Raw genomic sequence first — 23,838 nt, 5'->3', positions numbered from 1 at the left:
CTGGGCACAATGGTCGGCTCCGAAGGCGGGGCCGCCCACCTCGACGTGCGAAAGAAACTCGCGCTGCGTCTGCGGCGTCGACAGGAAGAGTGTGACTCTAGACCGAGGTTGGCTATAAGGTGGGCGCTTCCCGAGGGCTTCGGGAAGGCGGCTGGGTCCCCTGCGATCCCGGAAAGGCAGTTTCTCGCCTCGGCCGCGCACCTCCTGCTCTTGCCTAGACCGAGCCGAGCGCTGGCAACATGTCGGCCTACCCCAAAAGTTACAACCCGTTCGATGACGACGTAGAGGATGAGGGCGCCCCGCCGGTCGCGTGGAAGGACTCCCGCGACCTCCCCGACGGATCCGGCACGCCTACGGACAGACAGCAGTACCTGCGGCAGGAGGTGATGCGCAAGGCCGAGTCTATGGCCGCCAGCACCAGCAGGTCCCTGTCCCTCATGTATGAGTCCGAGAAGATCGGGGTCGCCTCTTCTGAGGTGAGTCTGGAACAGCGCTGGGCTGGACCGGCCAGTCACACGGGTTCAAGAAATGTTTTATTCACGATCTTTGGGGAATTATCGACTTGGCTAGAATAGATTCTTGTACTTTAGTGACTTGATGATTTGTAATAATTTGTTAACCGTGTAAAGAGATGTGCCTCTTGAGTTCATGAAAGAGGCTGTCTGCATCCCGAGAATCTTCCTTAGCCATTAGTCTGTTTAGTTGATTTTTTCTACTCCTCATTCAAAGGTACTCTCTTCATTGTACTGTCCAGGTAAGTAAAAATTCTGAACAGCAGAGCCAGGGTTAAGGAAATGGAGAGTCTGTTTCTTTTACATAATTTCTTGGTCAGAAGCCTGGCCCCAGGGCTTCAGCCATTCCTCCCTGAGTGACCCGGAACGAGTGACGTCTGTGTGTGTCCTGATGTCTGAAGCTTCAGAGGAAATGGGCCTTGAATTCTTTCCCATCACTGATCACTTCTCCACTTTACTAGTAGAGGTGTTGAGGTCTTGTCTTCCTGGAAAGCTGCTGAGTAAGCCAGAGCTGGATTTGATCGAGTCTAGGGTCTTGTCAAATCCAAAGCTCTAAATAAATGTATGGTTGAGACAGTCTATTGCTCCAATTTGCCTTTATCAGCTCTTTCCATCCATAGAAGACTTCAGAGTAGGACCTCGAGGGTTATTCTTTCTTAGGCCCCACATTCTCTTCTCAGCCTACTAGTGAAGTGGTTTTGTATGGCATTTTTTTTTTTAAGTTTTAAAAAATGTAATAGTAGATTATTGATATGTCAGCTAAGAAAAATTAAGCTTATGTAGCTTTGAAATGTAATGCTGGAAGCTAAAGTGTCCTCTTTCTCCATGGGTCTCCTTGCAATTCTTTTCTCTGGCAGAGGTCATTCTGACCTGATTACTTATGGTCTTGGAGAGTTTTGAGGTATATTGATTAACTTCTCAAACAGTCATCACCATGATTTCTCCATTGCCCATTTTTGGGTGATTTCCCTTGGCTACTTTCCTGTTACAGTATTCCTCATTGGCCCACTTTCTTATCTTTAGCTTGCTGAGGAAGTTTAGCTTGTAGTTCTTAACATCTCAGATCTACAGGATTCCTGCGTTGAAGTCTAAATGGAAAATGTTGATTTAGATTTGGATTATCTGAGGGCTCTGGTGATAAGATCACTAGATTGAGTGTTCCAGGCCCAAGGAAACCAACTAAGAACTGTTTGAAGAGTCATTTTTGGAAACAGTGAGGAAAAAATGAAGTAGGAAATCAGAATGCTATGAAGTTTGGTGTCATGGCAGAGAATAAACTTGAATCTGGCTTTTAAGGCTAAAGTTTAGACAAGAGGAGTGAAGAGAAGGAGGAGGAGGAGGGATGATCCCAGGAAGAGAGGAGGAATGCAAAGGCACTGGTCCAGCACCAGAGCTCCTGGGCTCCTGAGCAGGGAAGTGATTCACAGGTCGTGTGCTGGGTAAGGGCCTGGACGAGGCAATTTAGGACCCTTTCATGGTCAGAGAGAAGGTCTGGTCTCATAACTCAAGGGAGCCAAAAACATAGTAGATGTGAGTTGTTTCATTCGGATTGTATACACCCTATGCTGCCCCCAGAGGTCTTTCTGTGTATGCAGTGGGGACTGTGAGAGCAGACTCAGAGTGGCACCTCAGGCACTCTGTGAGGGTTTTGCCTGGGCCAAGCTGGCGTTACTGTGAAAAGTACACTATGATTGTGACTAGACAGGTGACAGTCTCATTAGCATGATTACACATTGAATTTTCCAGGATTGAATCAGTTCTCAATTACCAGAGGCAGGAATGGTCAGTACCCCTACCCCATATTCTCCAAACTGTCTTTGAATCACCCTCATCACTCTTTCATTCCCCTTAGAGTGGCAATGGGGGTCTGAAACAGGCGAGCTTTTCCTGCCACTCAGTGTACAGGGTGGCTCCCAACAGACCCAAGTCACCTTCCCACCTCCCAACTTAGATGGATGCCTACCAGATGCCCAGCACAATGAAACTTGCCAGAACATGACAGATTTTTATAGAAGACAGGAGCTTACAAACAATATTGGTTTGGAGAGGTCATAATCCAGTCCCGGCTTGGCAGAAGTAGGGTAATTACTTAGTCAAGTCACCTCTAGCAAAGGAGAGCTGCCCTTCTCTTGTGAAACCTGGCAAGATTTCTCACAAAAACTAGCCACAGGTCATGACTGCCAAAGGACAGAGGAGAAGTAGGCAAGGAAGAGCAGGTTGGCACCCAGCTGTTCTGCTAAGCACAGTCCAGAACTATAGAGAGACTTGTAGGCCACTCAGCTCTTCTATTTTGTAAGTGTGACTTATTTCTTCTTTTTTTCTCTAAGGTTTAATTTTTATGAAGTGACAGTCTAATCACATGGTTTGAAATTCAAAACATACAGAGTTCTATGAAGTCTTCCCTCACCCTCTGCCCCCACAGCAGCCACTTTCTGTCAGTTCCTTCACTGTGGAGATAGTCTGTGTATAAAGGCATACTTATAGCCTTTTTCCTTTTTTTTTCAACTTTAACCTAAGCAGAAACATGCTATACATTCAAATCTGCACATTCCTTAATAGGATTAGAGTTGTTCCATAGCAGTATATAATGTGTTGCTCCTTTTTTTTTTAAGCTATGCCGTAGTCCATTGAATGATGGCTTCTATTTATGTAGCCAGTCCCCTGATGATGGTCATTTGAGTCGTTTGCACCTTTGGGTGAGCCTGTTTGTGTTCTACTTGGACGCGGTTTTAATACACCCTTTTCACCACCCTGGCAGAGGAGACCCTCCTGGCTAGAGTACTTCTCGTTCTCTCTGGTTGTGAGCTGTCCATGCTCTAGTGAAGTTTTATGGGGCCAGGGATCTCAGTTCATGGGAATCCAGCAACAAATGTTAGACTGAGGTCTGAACAGCTGGCGCAGTAACATCAGTGGGAAGGAAGTGGTGTTTGGTAGGATTCAAACGTGATGCACTCTGCCACCCTATCCCATACGTCCTGAACACTGTTTCATGCAGGGGCCGCACTCACCTTCTCAGTGTCTTTCCAGCACTCAACAGTCACTGAAGCCACATTGGGCATTAAAGTCAGGTGAATGAGAGAAAAACATCCTCCTAACCCAGGAACAGTGGTCATGGTGGCTATCTATTCAGGTCATCTCCATAACTTAGGGTGGTGCCCACATTCTCTGGGAAACTGGTCTTGAGCAGAGCCTTTCCCAATCCAAATGAGGGGCCATACTGACCAGAGCCTCTTCTCTAAGGCAGCCTGTGGTGGTTCTGATGTGGCCAGAGTTTGTAGCACAACACTGTCCTGACACAAAAGCAAGTGGAGCAGGGAGACATCTGCTATGTTAACATCTGCTATGTTAATTCCCCAGTAGATTTCTCAGTGTCAGCTGTAGAGAAGGAACAGTCTCTTGCTCAACCTTCTATTCTCTCATATCTAAGCACAGTGTCCTTTATGTCATCAGGTGCTCCCCAAATAGTTGCCAGGCGAATAAATGCTCTGGGGAAGGGAAGGAAAAAGAAGAGGAGGGAGCAGAGGATTGATTGGACATGAAAGAGAGATTGAGGTGGGAAGAATGATTTGAGCTCTGACTGGATGAAATCCTACTCCTGATGACCAGAAAATGCCTCATTTAGCACTTCAGGCTATTTCTACCAGGTTTAAGGGACTCTGATAGAGAAATGTCATTGGTTCACATTTTCACCAGTAGGTCTGTTCTGGATTTATTTATTTTTCATAAACTATCAATGGTTGAATTCAACTGTTAGAAAGTTCTTGGATCCTAGACAAATTTTCTGGCTCCTTAACTGTAACAAGACTGATGTACTGTTCAGGTACATCAGATATCCCACACTGGAGTTGTGGCATTTGGCTATATATGCTGCTCCTTCCTGAAATGTCCATTGATGGCTGAAATGTCCATATTGTCCCAAGAGACCTTGCTTTGCTAACCAGGTCATGTGCTGAGGGAAGCTAAGGGGCTGTGTTCTCTCCAGCCTTCTGCCTCTGAGTTGATGGTTCTGAGAGTAGGAAGTGCTGTTGGAGGTGTTGTTTGAGGGTCCCCAAGATCACCCTCGGGTTCAGTGATTCCTTAGGACTACAGAACTCAACAAAACTGTTACACTTATGGTTATGATTTGTTACGGTGAAAGGATGCAGATTAAAATCCTCAAACAAAAAAGGCTTGTAGGACAGAGTCCAAAAGAGACCAGGCGTTAGCTTCTAATTGTTTTTTCCAAATGGAGTTGTGTGGACAACATTTAGTTCTCCCAATAATGATGTACAACAACATACACCACACAGAGTATGGCCAGCCAAAGAAACTCACTTAAGTCAGGGAGTCCAGAGATTTTATTGGGAGTCAGCCATGACTACATGGCTGCCTGGCTGACCTTAGTCTCCAGCCCTTCTGGAAAGTAAGCATGTGGCCCAAGGCACCCATCATAAATAACATTGTTAGCATAAACCATCTTGCCTGGCCTGAGGACTCAGATAAACAAAGACACTCTTTACCCTGATAAACCTGGGTTAGAGGGGGTAACGTGGGGATGTGGGGTGAGAAACTGAAAGCTGAGAAGTTAAGGAATCAAAGGAGTGGGGTGGAGCAAGAGCAGGGTAAGTCAAGGGCAAGGAGCCAGACAGCCCTTTCTTTGGAATGTGCAGGATGTGGACAGCCCAGGTTTGCTGAGTTAGCCCTTTACTGGGCCCCAGGTCAGCCTGCACACACGCCATGAGGGGCACTAGCAGTACCATCTTTGCCCTTAGTGTTTTTTTGTGCAACCTAAAACTCGATTTGTGTTTTTGAATCACTCCATGCCACTGCTACGAGACATGCTCTGAGACTCACATGCTACTGCAGTGAGACAGAGCCCAGTTTTACACATGCTCCACACTTGCTCATGCATCTCTGTCAGCGCTTGTACATATGTATGCTCTGTTGTAAGAGGAGCTATGTAATGAAGATAAATTTCAAGTTTCTAGATTCAGCTTTTTGACTCCAAATTGACTTCTGCCTACTTATCATTTCGATACCCAAGTTTAATTATAAGCTTAGTATGAGAAACTTAGTACAGACACCTTTCTCTCAGGAGTTCCAGGCATGGCTCAGGCATGGAAGACCCTGAGACCTATCTGATGTTATAAGATTTATTGGCTGTGAATTGGGTTTGGGGTCTGGTGGTCCCTGCTGCCCTTGGAAAGCCGTAGCTCCACCCACTCGGTGATCCCCTCTGGGTCCTGCCAGGCATCCCCGCCTGCTCCCTTTCACGCTCACCGCACACAGTTCCTCTTTCTCTCTCAGTTCCTCCAGCTGCTCTGGTTGCTACCTCTGCCCGAATGCTCTTGCTCCACCCCAACCCTTTGACTCCCTAACTTCTCAGCTTTCAGTTTCTCACCCCATCAGTGAACCTACTTGACCCCCTCTAATCCAGGTTGAGGAATCCTTGAGAGGGGCTTACCCTGGCAGAGCTTAAATCATGCATGGGTATGATGGCTTTCTTTTCTGTCTCTCCCAAGAGACTAAGCTCAGTGAAGCAAGGAACCAGCTGCCTTTCTCAGATTCCCACCACTTCAGTGTTGTCAGAAAATGAAAAGTCAGATGGAACTTTCCTCATCTTGCCCTCCACTAGACTGTCAGCTCCATCAGGCCAGACATTTGGGGTTGTTTAGTTCACCCTTGAATCCCATGCACCTGGAACAGAGCCTGGCAGAGAGGGAGTGGGTGCTAGGTAATACCTGTTGGCAGGTATCTTGCAGCACCTCTGTCATTGTGTGTGTGTTTTCAAAGAGCACTCTGCCAGTCATGATTCTCTGATGTCTTCATGTCCTCACAGGGCCCTTGGACATACTCCATCTGTCAAGTGTCACCTCATGTCGGGCAGTATATGCCCTCACAGAGTCTTCAGCTGTCTTTTTCTACTTCCCTTTTTTCTATCAGAAATCCCTGTGCTTGACAGAAAGTCACAAGCCAAAGAGGAATTGAGATACTCCCTCTCTCTGTGTTGTCCCTCAGCATTGTACTACCAGCCAGATTTTTTCTCTGACCATCTTCTTTTCCAGTTTAACTTTAGGAAATTTCTTTTGGGGCTCAAGGGAGAGAGGGAATCACCTGTAATACTAACACCTGAGCTAAGTCCTTGCATGTGTGCCCTTTACACTGAGGGCACTTTGCAGAACTCCCAGCCGCCCTGGTCTCTTCGGCCAGTTCCCATTCTCACAGGAACCAATGGAGAAGATGTGACATGGCCCCCTTTCTGTGGAACAGGAGCATTTGAGGCCTGCCTTCGTAATGGCTGGGGTACAGGGCCTGCTTAGCCTGCCCTTTCTGTCCTGGCACTCTTGGTGTTTGCTCTGTCAAACCTTTCTTCCTCATTGGTTAGAACTAGGTCACAGGCACATGGAGTCAGTCCTTTCCTCTGCCCCTGGGGGAGGATTTTAACAGAAGTTCCTCCTATGCTGGCCTCCTGACCAGCAGATCACCTCTGGTAAACACAGGCTTCCAGCTCACAGAAACTTCCAGAGAACAGAACAGCACTCATTTTCTGGCCTTCCAGCCTGACAGCAGGATAAGCCACCCCTACATATTTCTCTGCACTTCTGTCATAATATCTAAATCAGACATTTGGTTTCCATACCAAGTCAGCACAGTGATGGAAACCCTGAGAATTTGAGAGACTATGTCACTTGCAAACAGAAAAAAATAAAATCTCACTGAAATGAGGAAGATATTGTCAGCTACTTGTTGCTGCTGTGACTCTTCAAATTGATGTAGAGAGGCCGTGGTGGGAAGGCAAGTAGTGGTGAGACAAGCCAAGCTGTGATGGGAGAGCTCGCTGTCAGGGAAACCGAGAACCTGCCTCCTGGCGGACAACTGAGCCCTGGCCACCACTTCCATCCTTGGCTGTCCTAAGTGCCTCTCCAGCTTCAAATTCTTCTGTCTTCTGCAGTATGTGAAATAAGCTGGGTGAGACTGGACTGTTAGAAATGTATCAACTCAGAAAACATGTGAATGTGGGAGAAAATCATTTTAATCCTAATTTATAGCTCTCCTTTGTTCTAGAAAAAACTTAGAATGGATGTGAAGATGACAAACTTAAAGTGTTGGAAGAAGTGGAAACTCTAGATAAATTAGCAGATCTATTTTTCCCTGAAAATTAACCCTTACAAAATTTGCTTGACATATTAACAAACACAGTCCAGAAAACATTTTTCTTTTTACTTGAAAAAGTCTGATGGTTTCTTCAGACATGTCTCCTGAGCTGGTGAAAAAATGTTTAAATGTTCAAAGCTGTAAAGCTCAGCAGTTTAAGTTTATTTCCAACAAGAGTTACACAGAATTTAATAGTAAATTCAACCAATGCGTTAGCTTTTTGTCTGTACATTATTTTTAAATTTCATCTGCTAAACATTAAGAATTCAGATTATACATTGAGCCCCTAAATGTCTTGAAAGCTTTCTCTTAACACTTTTGTATCTGAAATGGACTCTCAAACACATTATCTATAGTTTTATATTTTCTTCAAATTTCCAGGGTGTTTGTTTAAATTGTTCATGACTTTGTTTTTAGGTATCAGGAGAGAACATCTCTAAAGATTATTTGCACAGTTAATAAAATTGCTGAGCCACAGGGAGATGCAAGGTTAGAAGATTGAGAGGAAGGCAGCTAAGGACCGGAGCCACCCTTATGAGGTGAAAGAAGAAAAGTTTGAGAGGCTTGGGAGCCTTCTGATTGGAAAGGCAGATCATATGGAGGAAACATGCTAGAATGGCCTGAAAAAGGGACTAAAGCAAGTTTGGCACAAATGAAAGTGTTAGTGTCGCTTTGGTGGTGAGTTCACATCCACAGCCAGAAGCATCAGCTCTTGAGGAATAAGGTCCGTGCTGTCCCCGTGGTCACAGAGCATCATTCGTGTGCCCATTTGGCAAATTTACAGTGAGCAACTGCTCCGATCGAGGCACTAGAAACACAGCAGTGTATAAAGCAGGTCCCTGCTGTAAAGAAAAGTAAAACTAAAGCAGGTCAAGGGTGGAGAGTGGAGGGTTGAGGGTGAAAGATGGAGTTCAGCTTTAGCGAGGATGTTCAGGGAAGTGGCCTCTGAGTGGAGTTCCAAATTAAGTGAGGAGGAGAGTCATGCAAGTACCTGGATGAGAGAAGCATTATTGGCAGAGAAAGTAGCATGTGGAAAGGCCTTCTGAAAGGGTCACCCTTGTTAGAAGTTTTAAAGGTGCAACTATGCAGTAACTGGAATCAAACATTAACAGGGCCCAGAAAGGACCCTAGAATCTAGTGTACAAAATAGAGTTTGAAGACATGACCTGAGCCAGGTGGCTCAATGGGAATGCCGATATCTGAAAAGAGGAAGTACAAAACCATAGTCCAGGGGCAGTGCTAGGTCAAAGCCTGTAAGGGTGACCAGGTCTGCTGCCAGTGGAAGCCCTGCAGTCTGATCCCCACAAGCACACTTTATCCATCTAATGTGGTCCTGTGAGCTGACCTCATAGTGGCAGGAGGGGAAAGGGACTCAAAAGCAAATAGAGGTAAGGCAGAGTGGGGAAGACAAAAATATGTGTTGTCAGAAAGGATAGTGTGCCTCACACAAATGCCAGCATCTGTCCTTGTATGTGCTCACTGGGGGTTTATGAAGAGCCTGCTGTGTGTGGTCCTCTACAGGTAGAAGAAAAATCACAAAAACATGAAATACCATTGCCTCTCATTTTCCGCAGGAGCTCGTCCGTCAGCGAGGAGTCTTAGAACGCACAGAGAAGATGGTGGACAAGATGGATCAAGATTTGAAGACCAGCCAGAAGCACATTAACAGCATTAAGAGTGTGTTTGGGGGGTTCGTCAATTACTTCAAATCCAAACCAGCAGAGACCTCACTTGAACAGAATGGCACCGTAACCTCCCTGCCCAACAACAGGTGAGTGGGTCTTCAGCTATCCTGATGTAAAGTAGCAGGGTTCAGTGCAGATGGCCAAGACTCTCAGGCCACTTCTAGTGCCTTAAAGGGATCCAAGAACCCTGTAAGATTCTCATTAGAAGGCATTGGTCTTCCAACAGTTTGAAACATACCTATCTCTAGCACTCCTGATGATTTTCATGTGTTTGACATCCAGTCTGTAAATTCTGCTTTAGTTGGGTCTTCAGTAAATTACTGTTCCAGTAATTGTTACCCCAGTAATTTGAAAGAGAACATTCATCTCAGAAAGCTTAATCAATACAACTATGACTCACTTTACAAAATGTTTGCTTTGAAAAGTATAGTGAACTTTTGCATATCTAAGCCAATTTTCCAATTGATTTTTTTCTTTTTAACTAGAGATTATTTTCCTCAAAAGTTTTGGCTAAAGTTATAATAAAATCATACATGCGATTCTGGTGGGCATTTAAAATGTCACATGTTCAAAGATAAAAGAATCGAATTTCCACCACAATAGATTACTATTATTCATATCTCAGATCATGTTTTTTATTATAAAAACAATGAAGCCACATTATAGAAAATCTACACCTTACCGACCATAACACAAACACTTAAAATTTAGTTTTTCCTTTTATTCGGTGTTTTCATAGTTGTCGCCAGAGTATTCGTTTGGCTTTATAGCTTGCCGCTTCTATTTAACCCAGAAAAATGTTTAATGTAACGCTATCATACAGGTTTTCTCTTTCTCTCTCTGTCTCTCTCCTTCTCCCCCTCTCTGTTATTAATTCTGATATACAGAGCTATTCTTTATGAGGTATTTATTAAACTATATAACCAACGTAGAATGACATGCACACATCTTAACTGGAGAACCAGTGACTATTTACCTGTGTATACACACCTGTGTGGCAACCACCAAGATAAGAAAGTAGAGTGCAGTGGGGAAGAAATTAGGAAACTATCTCCAACTCACATTTGGGCTGGAGAAAAACGAATGTAGGCAAAGGAGCCATGGTGGCAGCAGAAAGAACAAACAAGTGAAGCCATTGCACTTACAGAGGGGAAACTGCAGGAAAAGGAGCAGGTAGTTAGTAGGGAGCCCAGGAGCTGTTTCCTGTGGACACACTAGTCACGGTTATGAGGGTTTGTTTGTTTTTTGGCTCTGCTATAATTACCATTCACCCCTGATTATCCAGCCTGACCCTAATTTCAAATATCTTGTCACTCTTTTATCCCAACTGGAATAGTTTTTTTTGTGTCAATATGCAAATCAGAAAGATGATTTGTGTCCTCGTCTTTGGCTACATGTAATTACCATAAGAAGTTTGGATGTCCCTTTGCTTTGGACTGAGACATCCACCTTGCACAAACACAGCACCAGAGTGAGCCCTAGGAGAAGTGGGAAGCTGGTGAGTTTGTGTTTGGCACTAACCTGTGTCCTCCACGCCTCCTCCCAAAGGCTGCTTCTTGGGACTCATGGGACTCCCATAGCCCTGATCATGCTTTAAAAGCCATTTAGATCCTGGAGCTCCATGTGCAACTTTATTTTGGGAGGAACATCTTGAAAACTGAAGCAACTCACTCTCATTCAGCTGTTGCCCAAATGTGCATAGATGCGGATCTGTACAGCTTTGTAGGAAAGGCCGCTCCAGTGGCATTGCATGGGTTCCTTCCTTCATCTAAGCGCCCACACCCTGCGGGCCCATGCCTGTGGCAAGGAGACAGCTGCAAGAGCAAGGTCGGTCCATCTGTTAGAAGGTATGGGAAAGGCCGACTATCAACAGCGATGCAGTGGAGGCTCAGTCGGGGAGCCTGGCTCTAGGAACTAAGGAGCTAACCTTTTGCATGGAGTCAGGGTTGCATGAGAGCCTACCAGTTGAAAGAAGGGGAAAGGGGGAGACACATGGCAGTCACTGCACTGGAAAAGCCCAGACAGGGCAATGGAGGGCATTGACTGTTTCCAGAACAGGAGCCCAGCAGGCTTTTAATATTGAGGCATGGCCTGTAAGCTCCTAATCCCTAAATTTGCAAAACTCGCTACAATATATAATTACTTCTACAAAATGTAGTAAATTGTGAGTAAATTTTTGTGATCTGTTAAAACCCTTAATTCATAAATAAAGGAATATTTGTCATTTAAAGACTCTTAAAATAACTTTCTCCTGATCAGACTTCTGTCGAGTCATGTGTTTCATGTGTATGTCCCTATCGCACAAACCCTTTTGCCTTCTCTTAAAGTTTTCTTTCTCTCTTGGTAAACCAGTTTTGTTCTAGCTGACAATGCTTCATAAGTTTCTCGCTCTCATTTCCATTTAAAGCTCATGGGGCTCCACTTAGGTCACAGATTTAGCCACTAAACCTGAAACTCTCTTATTTAAGACTTGGTTTCTGCCCAAGAGCAATCACTCTTATACTTCCCTTTCTTATCACTTCTGTCACTATCCCTAGAATTGGCTTTCTTTCGGGGAACCATTTTTCACAAAGAAAGCAAGTGCACAGAAAAAAAGTTGGCTTTGAGGTAAGCATGCTGGGTGATGGCCAGGCAGGCTCAGAAGCCTTGCATCTCCCATCTGCACCCAGCCCAACAACACACGAGGCTGACAGACATGCTCAAAGAAACCAGTTGTATGTTCTAAACCTTTGGTCACTGCTTCCAAGTAATGAAATTCTCAGATTTCAGAACACTCTGCTGTATTCTGCACGTCACTGGAACACTGGGGGCCCTCAAAGCCATTAGCCTGACGAAGTCCAGACTTGCTCCGCTGAATGGACGGAGAGCCAGTAAAGACTTTAACTAGAGAAATGCATGTCAGGATTGTTAGAAAGATGCCCAGCATCTTGGGAGTAAAGATTGGAAAGGCGGAGTAGGGTGCTAATCTCTGTGAGGGTAAAGAGAGGCAGGGCGGAAGGAGGGACCACATTCCTGGGGTATGTGAGGGATCAAGAGGACTTTTGTTTCATGGATTGCTGAGAGTGGATCTGTGAAGAGGGAGAGCAAAAATGAAGAGCAACTGAGGATTCCAGCTTAGCTGAGGAAATGGCCAGGCTGCTGGTCAGCAGAGGTAGAGAAAAGCAGACTGTGAGAGGCCCAGCTTCCAGAACACGTGTGATACCTGTGGGGATTCAGTGAGGTGTCGAATGTAGTCTGAATATCTCTGAGTTGCTGAATGAAGTCCCTGTCTACAGCTGGAGCAGCCCAGGAAGCAAAATCAAAGATATTTTGTAGAGACTTACATGATGAGAAAAAAAAACGAATGACAGAAGTCAAAATAGGAAAATAATAATTGAGTACACTTTGTAATTCAAGTCTACTAATAAGAATGAAATTCTTAACTGAGGTTTAAAGTTAGTGTTCTCTATCATTTAATTGATCGATTGCCAGTGGACATTTGTAAAGGCTGTTCTCTCCTCGTGTCTGTGTAAAAACAGGTGGTGGGGCTAGATTTGGCCTACAGGTCAAAGTTTGCTGACCCCTATTCTAAAGTACCTACTGGTGGTTTCATATGCTTCTTTTCCACATGGTGCTAGGATCCTCATTTTCCTGAGGGAGAGCTACCTAACCAGATGCTGTGCTTCTGAAGCAGGTGTCTCGGATCACTGCCCATGTGGCCAACAGTGTCGCAGGAGGTGCTGATGGAATTCCTGCTGCAGTCAAAGGAGCCATTTGATTTTCTCATATAGGCATTAACTTGAAAAGACTGTCCGTACTGCCAAAGTGGTTTTCCTTTCTAAAAAATTTTTTTTCTTAACTTTAATCCAAAGATTAAAAGAAGCTATAAGTACAAGTAAAGAACAAGAAGCACAGTACCAAGCCAGCCACCCAAACCTCAGGAAGCTGAATGACTCAGGTTAGCAGGGACCTGCGTTCCCACCCACATTTGGCTTTGGTGTTGGCTCAGGGGCGGGGGAGGGGGGTTAGTGGGAGCTCCAGCTGTTTTCATCTCATATTCTGGGTGAAGGGTGTTAGGGACCCAGCACTGCTCTCAGGGAGCTGAGGTATATGTCACCATGGAGGGTGGCATGATGAAGTAGGAGCCTGTGTCTTATCGAAAGTGAGTCTGCCTCATGTAGCTCTCAGTTCCTTTGGAAGCGAAAAGGCAACTGCAGGAAAACCCATATGATAAGTAGAAAAATGGCCCTCCAAAGATGTCCACGTCCTAATCCCCAGACCTTGTGAATATGTTAGATTATATAGCAAAAAGAGAATTACAGTTGCTAATCAGCTGACCTTGAGATGGTAGATTATCCTGGATTATCCAGTCAGCCCCAGTGTGATCACAGAGGCCCTTTCTAAGTGGAACGGAAAGCAGATAAAAGAGTGTCAGAGTGAAAGATGGAAGATACTATGCTGCTGGCTTTGAAGATAGAGGAAGGGGGGCCACCTATTAAGGTGATCTCTAGAAGTTGGAAAAGGCTAGGAATTTGATTCTCCCCAAGAAACTCCAGAAGGAACAGAACCCTGCTGACACCTTGATCTTAGCCCAGTAAGACCTGTGTTGGGCTTCCAAACTCCGGAATTAAAGGATATTTGTTTATTATAGCAGCAGTAGGAGACTAATACAGCCTCCTGAGTAGGCAGAGACTAATACAGTACCCCTGAGTAGGCAGAGAAGCAGCAACATGGACAAGGTGTGCAAGATAGAATGTTTTGTGTCGAATCAGCCTGTTAATATCAAACGACAGGTCCAGAAACATCCCTTACCTGGAAGGGAATTTAAGCCTCCTGAGAGCTTCCGTAGACCCTCAGGCCATTGGCAGGGCTCTAGAAACTAAATGCTTTATATGCTGCCTTCGAGGAAAGCAGGACTCACCCTGAACGTGCTGGAACCCGCCAGTATCATGGTTGACACAGCCAAGGAGAGGACTGATGGAGGAAGAAAGACTAAGATTGACACAGTTCAGTTCAAGAAGGGCGAAAACTCCGGGAAGTGTGGGACAACTAAAATACAGAAACCTGGAAAAAAACCTGAGCTCTTCATACCTTGAAGAAGTAGAGTAGGAGCCCTACACCCAAAAGACAATTTTAAGGGTGTAGAATGGCTTCAGTAAGGTATGCTTGAGGAATTCCACTAAGTCTGAAAAGGAAGTTTTCTAAAAAGATGTAAACTGAGATGACAGACAGGCTTTTCTATGCATTTAGAAACTGAAGTTGAAGGAAGATTTATTTCTTGGGGCAAATGTGCATTTTTTAGCATTTCTTGTTAACTCGTTTATGAAGTGAAAAAGAGTATAGAAATAAATTTCAAAAGGAAAAAAAATCACCCATCCCATTTTTGTAACGTAACAATTTTTATTTTTTAAACTTTGTCTTTTAGACTTTGTTCACAAGCCTTTGGTGTTTTGCATTATTGCAGATCTACTGCCAGATTATGGTTTGAATCTCTTTCTCTTTCCTGAACTTGTGTGTCAGGTGACCTATATGTTGAGAGTCTTCGATCTCTAAAGGGCTGTCCCCAAGGAAGAGTCTCTCCCACTCCCACCAGCCTGCCTAGTGCTCCTGCCCCCAAATGTTATCCGTTTCCACACTCATCTCTTTAGATGGCCTCAGAACCAACCACCTCCTTCCTTCCACCCATTTTCCATATTAAGATTAATTTGGTGAGGCAACATTGCAAGAGATGTGAGTTAACCATTCTTGTGTTTCTTTCTAAACTCAGACTCTGTCCCTGCAGGGACCAGTTCTACTGTGAGTACTGATGCTTACCCGAAGAACCCACACCTTCGAGCCTATTACCAGAAGGTTGACAACAATCTAGGTAAGACCGGAAGCTGCACCAGCCTCTGCAGGTCCCTTACTCGAGACACTTGTCTTGCAGGCACCTCATGCCTAGCCAACCAGTACACCATTAGGCACCCAGGTTCTCAAGACCAAAACCTGGTGTCTGCTTCTCTCTCGCCACATGTCAGATCCAACACAAGTTATGTCCATCTCACCCCCTCACTCTCTGGAGTCTGTCCACTTCTCTCCATCCCCACCTTTCATCTAAATCATGACATCAACAGAGACTACGAGTGCCTGAGAGGCCATATTGTGCAGCCTGAACCCTGCTTGTTCTAATCCTTACACCTGACATGGGGAGCCCCCATTGCTTCCCTTGTGAACCAGGCTCAGGAACAAAACCTGCCTCTGAGGACTGGGGGAGGGATACATGAGAGACCCCATCAAGCATGTAAGAAACTTCCTGGTCTGATAAGAGCTGGCACTCATGGCCATGACAGCACATTGGCCACACAACTGGTTCCTTACAGCCCAGGTCTCTCGCCCTGGCCTCTGGCCCCTGCCTTCCTCTCCACCCCTCCTGCCCTCATCACTTTGTGGTTCCCAGTTCTTTCCTGCCTCACTGCCCCCATCTGCCTGAAGAGTCCTTCCTCCCATTCTTTGCAGGCTGGCTTCTTCTCATGCCATGAGCCCTGCTTTAACGTGGCCACCTCTGGTCTCTCAAGCACCCTATTGTTTCCACTGTAGTAACTCATCTGATGTCTCCCTGACCAAACTATAAATTCCCAGGAACACAGGAATATTTCAGTTCATCACCACTTTACACTCAAGGCCTAGCAGGCAAGCACTCAATGATCATTCTTTGAATGAAAGGAGCGAAGTCAGTTATTTGAAGTTCAGGTGGAGCGTCACGTATGCGGACAGTAGGAGTTAACCTGTGAGCAGCTTCCATGAATTTATTCTAGGTGACGTCTCAGATAGTGCCTCTTCCTCTGACCTTTGTCCCATAACTACTTAGGTTGCTCGTTAGTCTTTCACCCCCATTAGGAGATGGCAAAGTGGGTGAGACAAAAAGTAAAATGTACCCCTGCTCTAAAGTTGTCTAGTAGAAGACAAACCTGAATCTCATAAAGATACATAATAGATGTCTCCAGGAGGAGACACAGCGTGGGCCCCGCCCCTGGTTCACACAGAGCAGCGCCCATCCAGCAGCCCTGATTGGCCAGCGTAGAGGGCATGTTAGGCAAATCCATACTCATTTTCTTTTTAGTAACATTTACTTTCATTTCTAAGTATATAGATTAATTGTATAAAATTGTAAAGTTAGATAAAGTGCTTGAAGAAACAAATACCCCAAATCCTCCTATCCAGCAGTGGCCACTGATATGGTGCCAGTCTTTCTGTTTTCATGTACATATGTCTAGTGTCAAATGTACTGAGGATCATTCAGTATACACATTTCCTATCCTGCTTTTTCAGTTAGATCTTGAACACTTTCCTAAACCTTTTTTCTTAAAATGTCTTTGAAAAGCACTTTACCATTTCCATCCCCTGCTGTTCAGCACTTAGGTTACATCCATTGTTTGCTACTGCAAATAATCCTCTGTCCATTCTCGTGAGGGAGCCTTTGGCTACATTTTGTAGCTAGATTACTAGAAATGGAATTACAGAGTCCAGGAATAGAATCTTTCTTTTAAGCATGAAAAGAAATCTTTACAGAAATAAGACATTGATTTTAGAGAATAGACATAAGCCAGAACAAATAAATAAAAGAACTATAATTTTACCACCCACAGCTCACCACTGCTACCCTCAGTGTGAATGTCAGCACTAGACTTTCATCGCTGCGGGGAAGAGGGCCCATCTTAGCAATTTCCATGCCCTGGCAGGTTCTCTACCAGACTCCACCTGCCCTTTGCCCTTAGAGCCCAGGGAAGCCCCAGTCAGCCACTCACCCTTCTGTCCTCTGAACTCTGCCCTGGAGCCAAAAGCCTCAGGCAGAAGGTGCATGTGTGGGATCTGCTCCAGAGGAATGCAAAGGGGATTGAAGGCCTTCAGTCTTCCCCACCTAAAGTTTTCCCAAGGAAGATGAGGGAGATCTGCAGAGGGTCAGAATTCAGTAAATCCAACCCACCCCTAGAGACTGAGGGTGCTTTTCAAAGAAATTTTAGGAAAAAAGGTTTAGGAAAGTATTCAAGATCTAACTTTATCACACTTTTTATCTCAGTGTAGCTATCTGCCTGTTCTTTGCTATCACAGCTGCTGACAAGCTTCCTATGGCCTGCGGTGGCTTCACACATTTTACTTTCCATGGTCATGGGTTTCAGTAAACTCAAGAAACATGGAGCTGAAGACTATTTTTATTGATCCTGCTTAGATTTATAGTACCAATACCAGTATTTTCTGGATTCTGGCTTTTTTTCACTTGGTTTTTTTATCTTTAATTTAGCATTAAAGGGGCTTACAAAGCACCATCTCTTTTTCTCTTCCCTCTGGCTCTTTCCTGACCTGCTGTTCTTAGTAAAGAAAGCAGCTCTAGGCATGCTGCCAGCTCCCACTTCCCATTTACATGTGTGCACACATGCATGTGCACACACACATACTCACAAAACCTAGGAAAGAGGCTTTATTGTTCACCCAGACAGAATGAAGTCAAGACTCATCTCTGCAGTTGGCACAGCGCTAGAGGACCCCAGGGTCCCTCCACATGTCTCTTCCCCTTACTCACCCTCAGCTCTCTTTATGTCATCTGTGCCAAGTTAGCTTTCACATACTCTTAAGGTTGGCCACGTCCTTATAGACAATATCCCTTTTAAAACGAATGTGAGATTGATTTTTACAATTTTTTGAAACAGAAGGAAAATATTTATTACCAATAGTGGAAAAGCCTAATGAGGGAAATAGAATGAGCTCAGAAGAAAACTGGCACCAGGGTAGCTCGTTATGGCCAGGCGCTCCTAGGGGCTCAGGTCAGCTGTGGTCAGGGTCTTGGGCAGGCTGGAGCTTGCCTAAGGAGCAGGGTCAGAATTTGTACTCAAATTTAAAAAAAAAAAATAATAATTTGCACTCAGGCCCAATGGAATTGGCCTGGATTTCCCCGAATACTGCATTTCCCCTGGTGGAGAATTTGAATTTCAGCAATAATGATGTAACCTAGCACAAGAGCTGAACCTTTGCCTAAGGCAGTGTACTCCACAGTTACCTGGGGCTTAGCCAACTGGCATCTCTAAAGGAACTGAGGATCTTTAGCATTTTATTCCTTTTGACATGGGGACCCTGGGCTGCAGGGATTTGGGCATCCAGCTTGTACAGAGGCCACTGCCTTCTTCCTGACCTTAAAGTAAGCAAAGGAAATGATGCCAGGCCAGTTCTGGGAGATTGTCATAACCTAGAACATTTGCAACATCAGTGTGGTGTTCAAAGATCTGGGAAATGGTAACAGTGAGTGAACAAGTGTGAGAAAATGTGAATTTTCCTAATGTTGGTAAAGGGGCCTCCCAGCATCTAGGTCCAACAGGAACATCTATGGTTCATGTGTTCTCTGGCAGAGCACCTCAGGTAGCAGGGCAGCGACAGACACACCCCCCCTTCTCCTCCCACTTGCAGAGGAGACTAGGGTGTGCAGCCTTCTCCAAAGAGATGTCTAGGGCTGGAGCAGCCTGGATACAGGAGCTCTCATTAGACAGCGCTTCCCAGGTCTGTCTCTCAGACATATTTCCAAATATGGATTCTCCTATTTGCCATTCTAGAGCTGTGCTTGATCTAACTTTAGGGAGCTGGAGATGGAAGGAAGGAAAGCAGGCACCACTCACTGATGTGGGGTTTTTGCTCCTGAAGAGCAGACTAGTGAGTCTGGCTTTTAGTATCCAGCATACCTCTCCCAGGTACTCATTATAGGGTCTTGAAAGGGAACGTATTTTCCAGGGCCCTCGGTGCCCTTTTCCATAGGTACTGATCCTGCAATTTGCAGCAACCTACTAGAAGGTTCAAAGGCTGCTAAAAAGTCACGTAGTTCTATATGCATTTTTTAAAGCACTGGAAGGACAAACACCGTTATATTAACAGCCGTTATCTTAGGTGAACAGTGGGGAGAGTAGTGACTCCAAGCACGTATTACTTTTTATTGAGAAAACAGATTTTCTCTTCACTTGCATCTATTTTGGAAAATATAACCAAAGCTCTGAAAGGTAGCCTGTTTCATGAGAAGGACTCGGTGACCTAAATGTTGCTGAGCACCTGGGAGGGAACAAGAAGCAGTTCCCAAAGCATGTCTTTTCTTCTCTCACAGATGAGCTGTCCATGGGACTGAGCCGGCTAAAGAACATAGGCCTGGGGATGCAGACAGAAATTGAGGAGCAAGATGACATTATTGACCGCCTCACAACCAAAGTGGACAAATTAGATGTCAATATAAAAAGCACAGAAAGAAAAGTTCGACAACTTTAAAGACAGAGAAGTTCTACTTCATTGTGATGAAAAGATTCAAAAGATCTTTTAAACTCCCAAGAAATTTCATTTATTACTTTAGTATGTGATTTAACATGTTTGCAAATATTATAATAGAGTGGGTCTTAAGAGATTCTGTTGTTTCGAAGAAGTGTGCATCCCACTTATTCTGAGAACCAACTCTTCTCTTAGTTCTTTGAACTGAATGCTTAGAGTTTTAGTTGGAGCACAGTAGCCTGGCCCTGAATATCCTGGGCTTTTGACTATTACCATGCTGAAATGACAAGGAAAAGTTGTGTTTCTCACTTTAACGAGCAAATGGAAAGATGTGGGCAGAATTTCAATCCCTGTTTGCCAATATTTCATTCCTAGGTCTTATCATCAGAGTGCTAAGGGAGGGATAAGAGACCCTGTGAGCCAGTTATTTGTGGGGAGGGTCCTTCCTTCCCACATCTTGTGTAGCAGTGATCACCCCCCCACACACACACACAGACACTAAGCACACTAAGCATATTGTGATTCAGCTTCCTTGAAAAGGATCGTTATAAGATTCAGAAATGGAGGATGTCAGCATTATTTCATGTTTTATTGACATATGTCACCTCTTCCCCTCTTGACCTCCATCCTTGGTGTGCATTTTAGTAGAAGGGGCTCAGATAAGCCCTACTCATTGCAGTGCCTGGAAATACATAGAGAAATGAGTAAGCCCTTATTTCCCATACGTCTTCATCTCTGACTCTCTGTCCATGAGGAGAAACAGATTCTCCACTGGCTCATGGCTGCTTGGCTTACCAATGGGAGGACCTGTAGAGTTGGGAATGGAGCGTCACACAGACATGGCCAAGCAGTAGTGTTCCTGCACTGAGCCCTCCACCCCTTTGGGGCTCTTCCTGACCTCTCCAGGGATCCCACTCACTCTCCTTGCATGTTTTACAAGGTGAATTGACTCAGCACTTGGTTCTGTGCCACCCAGTTTCAGGACTGGAACTCCACAAATGATGCTGACTTTGTATAGAAGGATTTGGCTAAAAAAGAAAGACCAAACATCATCATTTTAACTGGTCCAGTTTGTTCTTTTCGTTTCTTAAAAAGAATCACTTAAAAGCATTACAATTGCAATTGATTTCTATAATGAAATGGATTTCTTTGTGTTGGTACAAAATAATGGAAGCCACAAAATAATGGAAGCCACAAGACTCTTGTCTTTTTAAAAAACAAATTAATGAAAATATTTTGAAGATGGAGAAAGGGACAGATTTTAGTAAGACAGATTATGTCAAAAACTTTAAAATACCAGTGTCTTTTACCTTGAAACATGGCACCGAATATGTGACCTTTACCACTTCCATCGTGGCCTGTAAACAAAGTCCCTTAAAGCAAAGGAAACTTCTTTAGAGTGCTGCAGCAATGAATGCATCAGAATTTATGTAACAAATCGTTTTTACAAGTTCCATCCATGCATGACCTTCCTAAGAATATTGACCACCTCCATCAACAGATGCTTTCTGTCAAGTTGCAGTCGCCTCAAGGATGTGATCCACAATATTATGAATGTCCCAGGATGTAAGGATGTGATCAAATTAGACATTTATTAGATGAGCTCATCATGATTATTCTCTTGGTAACTAGTGAAAGGAAAATTTTTACATGTATACCCAGCCCAAAGTAAATGAGTTTACAGGGCTTTCAGCAAAAAGGCTGCTCAAAAAAACATGAAGCCAGAGAACAGAGCAGCCAGTGTGTATATTTCATTCATTCTGATTTTTTCCTAATACCTTTCATGTATGTCATATTAACTTTTTCCTGCTTATCATCATCACACAGACTCACAGAGACTAGTCATTATACCTCAGACCTAAACTTTTTTTTTTCAAGTAGATGCAGCTACCTGCCACTAAACAATCTCTTCAGCAGCCTTCCATTTGCATAATGGGATTACTGATTTAACTGACTTGAAGTAAAGCAGCACCTTATTTTATGTACCTTCCCTTGTCTTTTGTTGGATTGATGAAGCCAATCACCTCTCTCCTTTTTTTTTTTTTTTACCCTTAGCCTATGGAAGGAGAGTTGCCCTCACTTTTATAGAAATTTGTCTTCCTCTGACACATTAGAGGGCCTCATATCATTTATTTTGTTCTTTTTCAGAGGCCCTAATTCTAACGTCTCAGCCAAGGTATTATCTCTAAGCTACAAGCTAGCCAACCACTTTCTTCTTCCCACACCCACCAGAGACCCTTAACTGGTTCTACTTTATAAAGCAAAGTTGCTTGCATTTTCACAGAACAAAGACCTGAGGAGCCTCCAGAAGCTTTGCACATGATGGCAATGATCAAAAAGAAAACATTCTATCCTCTAAACTAGATACCTCTCATGGGGACACTCAGAGGTGCCTGGGCTGGGTTTGACTGTGGAATGGGCTTGGTAAGACATAAAAGATGAATTCGACTTTTGCCAGAAGAGGCCCACAAGACAGATTTTTATTTCCACAGTTGAGCTGGAAACAAACTGCCTTCAAAAAAGTGGCTTTTCTAACTTTAGGCTGGTTATATGTTAAATGTTCTGCTAACTAAAAATAAGTGCATTCTCCTCCAGAGGAAACTGGAAACTATTTCTAACATCTAGCGATTTGTAACTTAGCAGTGGGATTGCCTCGTGGATTTTTTTTTTTTTTTTTGGCACATTCTGTAGGAAAGGAAACCTGAATTTAACTCAGGTGGTGAGAAAACAACATAAGTGCATTTTAATTTCTCTAACTCTTTGTGAATATGTAATTTTAAGTGTACACTACACCAATTTAGTAAAAATCTTATGCTTTGCCTGGATAGGTCTTTTCTGCAAAATTTTTAAAGTTAATGTTGTTGAGCATCTTCAGCTCTGATGGATAAAAGATCTTATGTACAGAATGATGATCTAGTCATTAAAAGTGCTCATGAGAGGATGTGCTTTTTGTTCCGAGTCTATATCTGAATAGCTCTTATGCTCTGTGCCTTCAATTCAACAAATGACCATATTCCATAAAGTACAATGTGAAGTTTTTAAATCAGAATCTGTTTCCTACATAATCATTTTCAAAGAGTTGGTAGAGGGGAATCCTCCTCATTTAGTCTTCCTGTGTTTGGCCTTCCCTGCCACATTTAGCTCCCTGTCACGGTTAGCCCTATGAACCAGCTTCCTTCTTGAAACCCTCCTCTCATCTGTCAGAGTACTTTCCTATCCATCTCCTACCTCCCTGCTCACTCTGCAGAACTGTCTAGATGAGGGCTCAGCAAACTGTAAAGGGCCAGAGAGTAAATGTTTAGGCTCACAGGCCAAATGGTTTATCACAGCTACTCAGCTCCACCACTGTAGCACAAAAGCACCATAGCACAAAGATTACATTACATAAAAGTGAGTAGCCATGTTCCAGTAAAACTTTACAAACACTGAAATTTGAATTTCATGTAATTTTCACATGTCACAAAATACTCTCAATTTCTATAAACCAGTTAAAAATACAAAACCGCTTAGTTCAGAGGAGGCACAAAACATGCTGGGCTGCATTTGGCCCATGGTCCATAGGTGATCACCCTGAATAGGGGGTCTTATTCAAACTGCTGAGAGGTGCTTCTGGGGTAGGAGTGAGCAATGGATGAGCACTCTGCTTCGTAAGTGGCTTCCCCATCAGAGCTCTAAGCCCCTTTCCTGGGCAACACTGCAGCCCACAGAGAGAGCAGGCCAGGACTAGCCTTAGCTCCACTCTCCTGCCTCCATTTTTATGTCTGACCACAGGCCTAGGAACTGCTTCTAAATCTGAAGGCTCTGAGGAAACACCTGGGCTTAGGACATCTTATCCATCGGACTACCTACTTGTGCATGTCCCAAAGGCCACTCTGGTTTTAGCAGATAACATCTTTGGGCATCATTATAAATAAAGGACTATGAGGGTCTGAACACAGGCAGTGGACTTTTCCGTGAAGACAAGGGAAAGGACATTACATAGACGCATGAGTGAAAAAATCAAAGTAGCTCACATTTGGGAGCTGCAAGCACAGAAAAGCCTGTAGTTTGGGTTATGGGTGGGAGATGACGTGAGGAAGGCAGGCAGGTCCCAATCTGAAAGGCTTTAGGGGCCAGAAGGTCAATGAGGAGTCAATGACAGGGAGCCGTTTATGGATTCTAGGCAAGAGTGACATGATCAGATTTGCATTTGAAAAGACCATAAAGAGGCATATTAACATAAGAGAAAAAAACTAGACCTAACTGATGAAGGAAAT

The 23,838-nt window shown here is 44.1% G+C and overlaps 1 protein-coding gene across 2 annotated transcripts; it reads left to right on the top strand.

Moving 5' to 3' along the window:
* The first annotated feature begins 12 nt into the window (after nt 1-12).
* On the top strand, nt 13-22,629 carry SNAP29 (synaptosome associated protein 29). 2 transcript variants are annotated; one of them, XM_039868421.1, is made up of 5 exons: nt 13-476; nt 9,221-9,417; nt 13,183-13,268; nt 15,078-15,176; nt 19,428-22,629. In XM_039868421.1, the coding sequence occupies exons 1-5, from the start codon at nt 240-242 to the stop codon at nt 19,583-19,585; spliced, it is 777 nt and encodes a 258-aa protein (XP_039724355.1). In that variant the 5' UTR covers nt 13-239; the 3' UTR covers nt 19,586-22,629. The 2 variants fall into 2 exon arrangements, with proteins under 2 accessions (XP_039724355.1, XP_039724356.1); XM_039868422.1 differs by having other exon boundaries at nt 16-476; nt 15,093-15,176.
* Nucleotides 22,630-23,838: the final 1,209 nt, after the last annotated feature.

The sequence above is a fragment of the Pteropus medius genome, unplaced genomic scaffold (genome assembly GCF_902729225.1).
Source record: "Pteropus medius unplaced genomic scaffold, Ma_sr-lr_union100, whole genome shotgun sequence".
Lineage (NCBI taxonomy): Eukaryota > Metazoa > Chordata > Mammalia > Chiroptera > Pteropodidae > Pteropus > Pteropus medius.
The sequence above is the reverse complement of the archived record's forward strand: the minus strand, read 5'-3'. Positions and strand labels throughout refer to the sequence as shown.

Coding starts and splice junctions, on each gene's coding strand:
- SNAP29 (XM_039868421.1), top strand. CDS start 240: ATGTCGGCCTACCCCAAAAGTTACAACCCGTTCGATGACGACGTAGAG. Junction 9,418..13,182: donor ACCTCCCTGCCCAACAACAG/GTGAGTGGGTCT, acceptor TTTAATCCAAAG/ATTAAAAGAAGCTATAAGTA. Junction 13,269..15,077: donor CAGGAAGCTGAATGACTCAG/GTTAGCAGGGAC, acceptor TTCTAAACTCAG/ACTCTGTCCCTGCAGGGACC.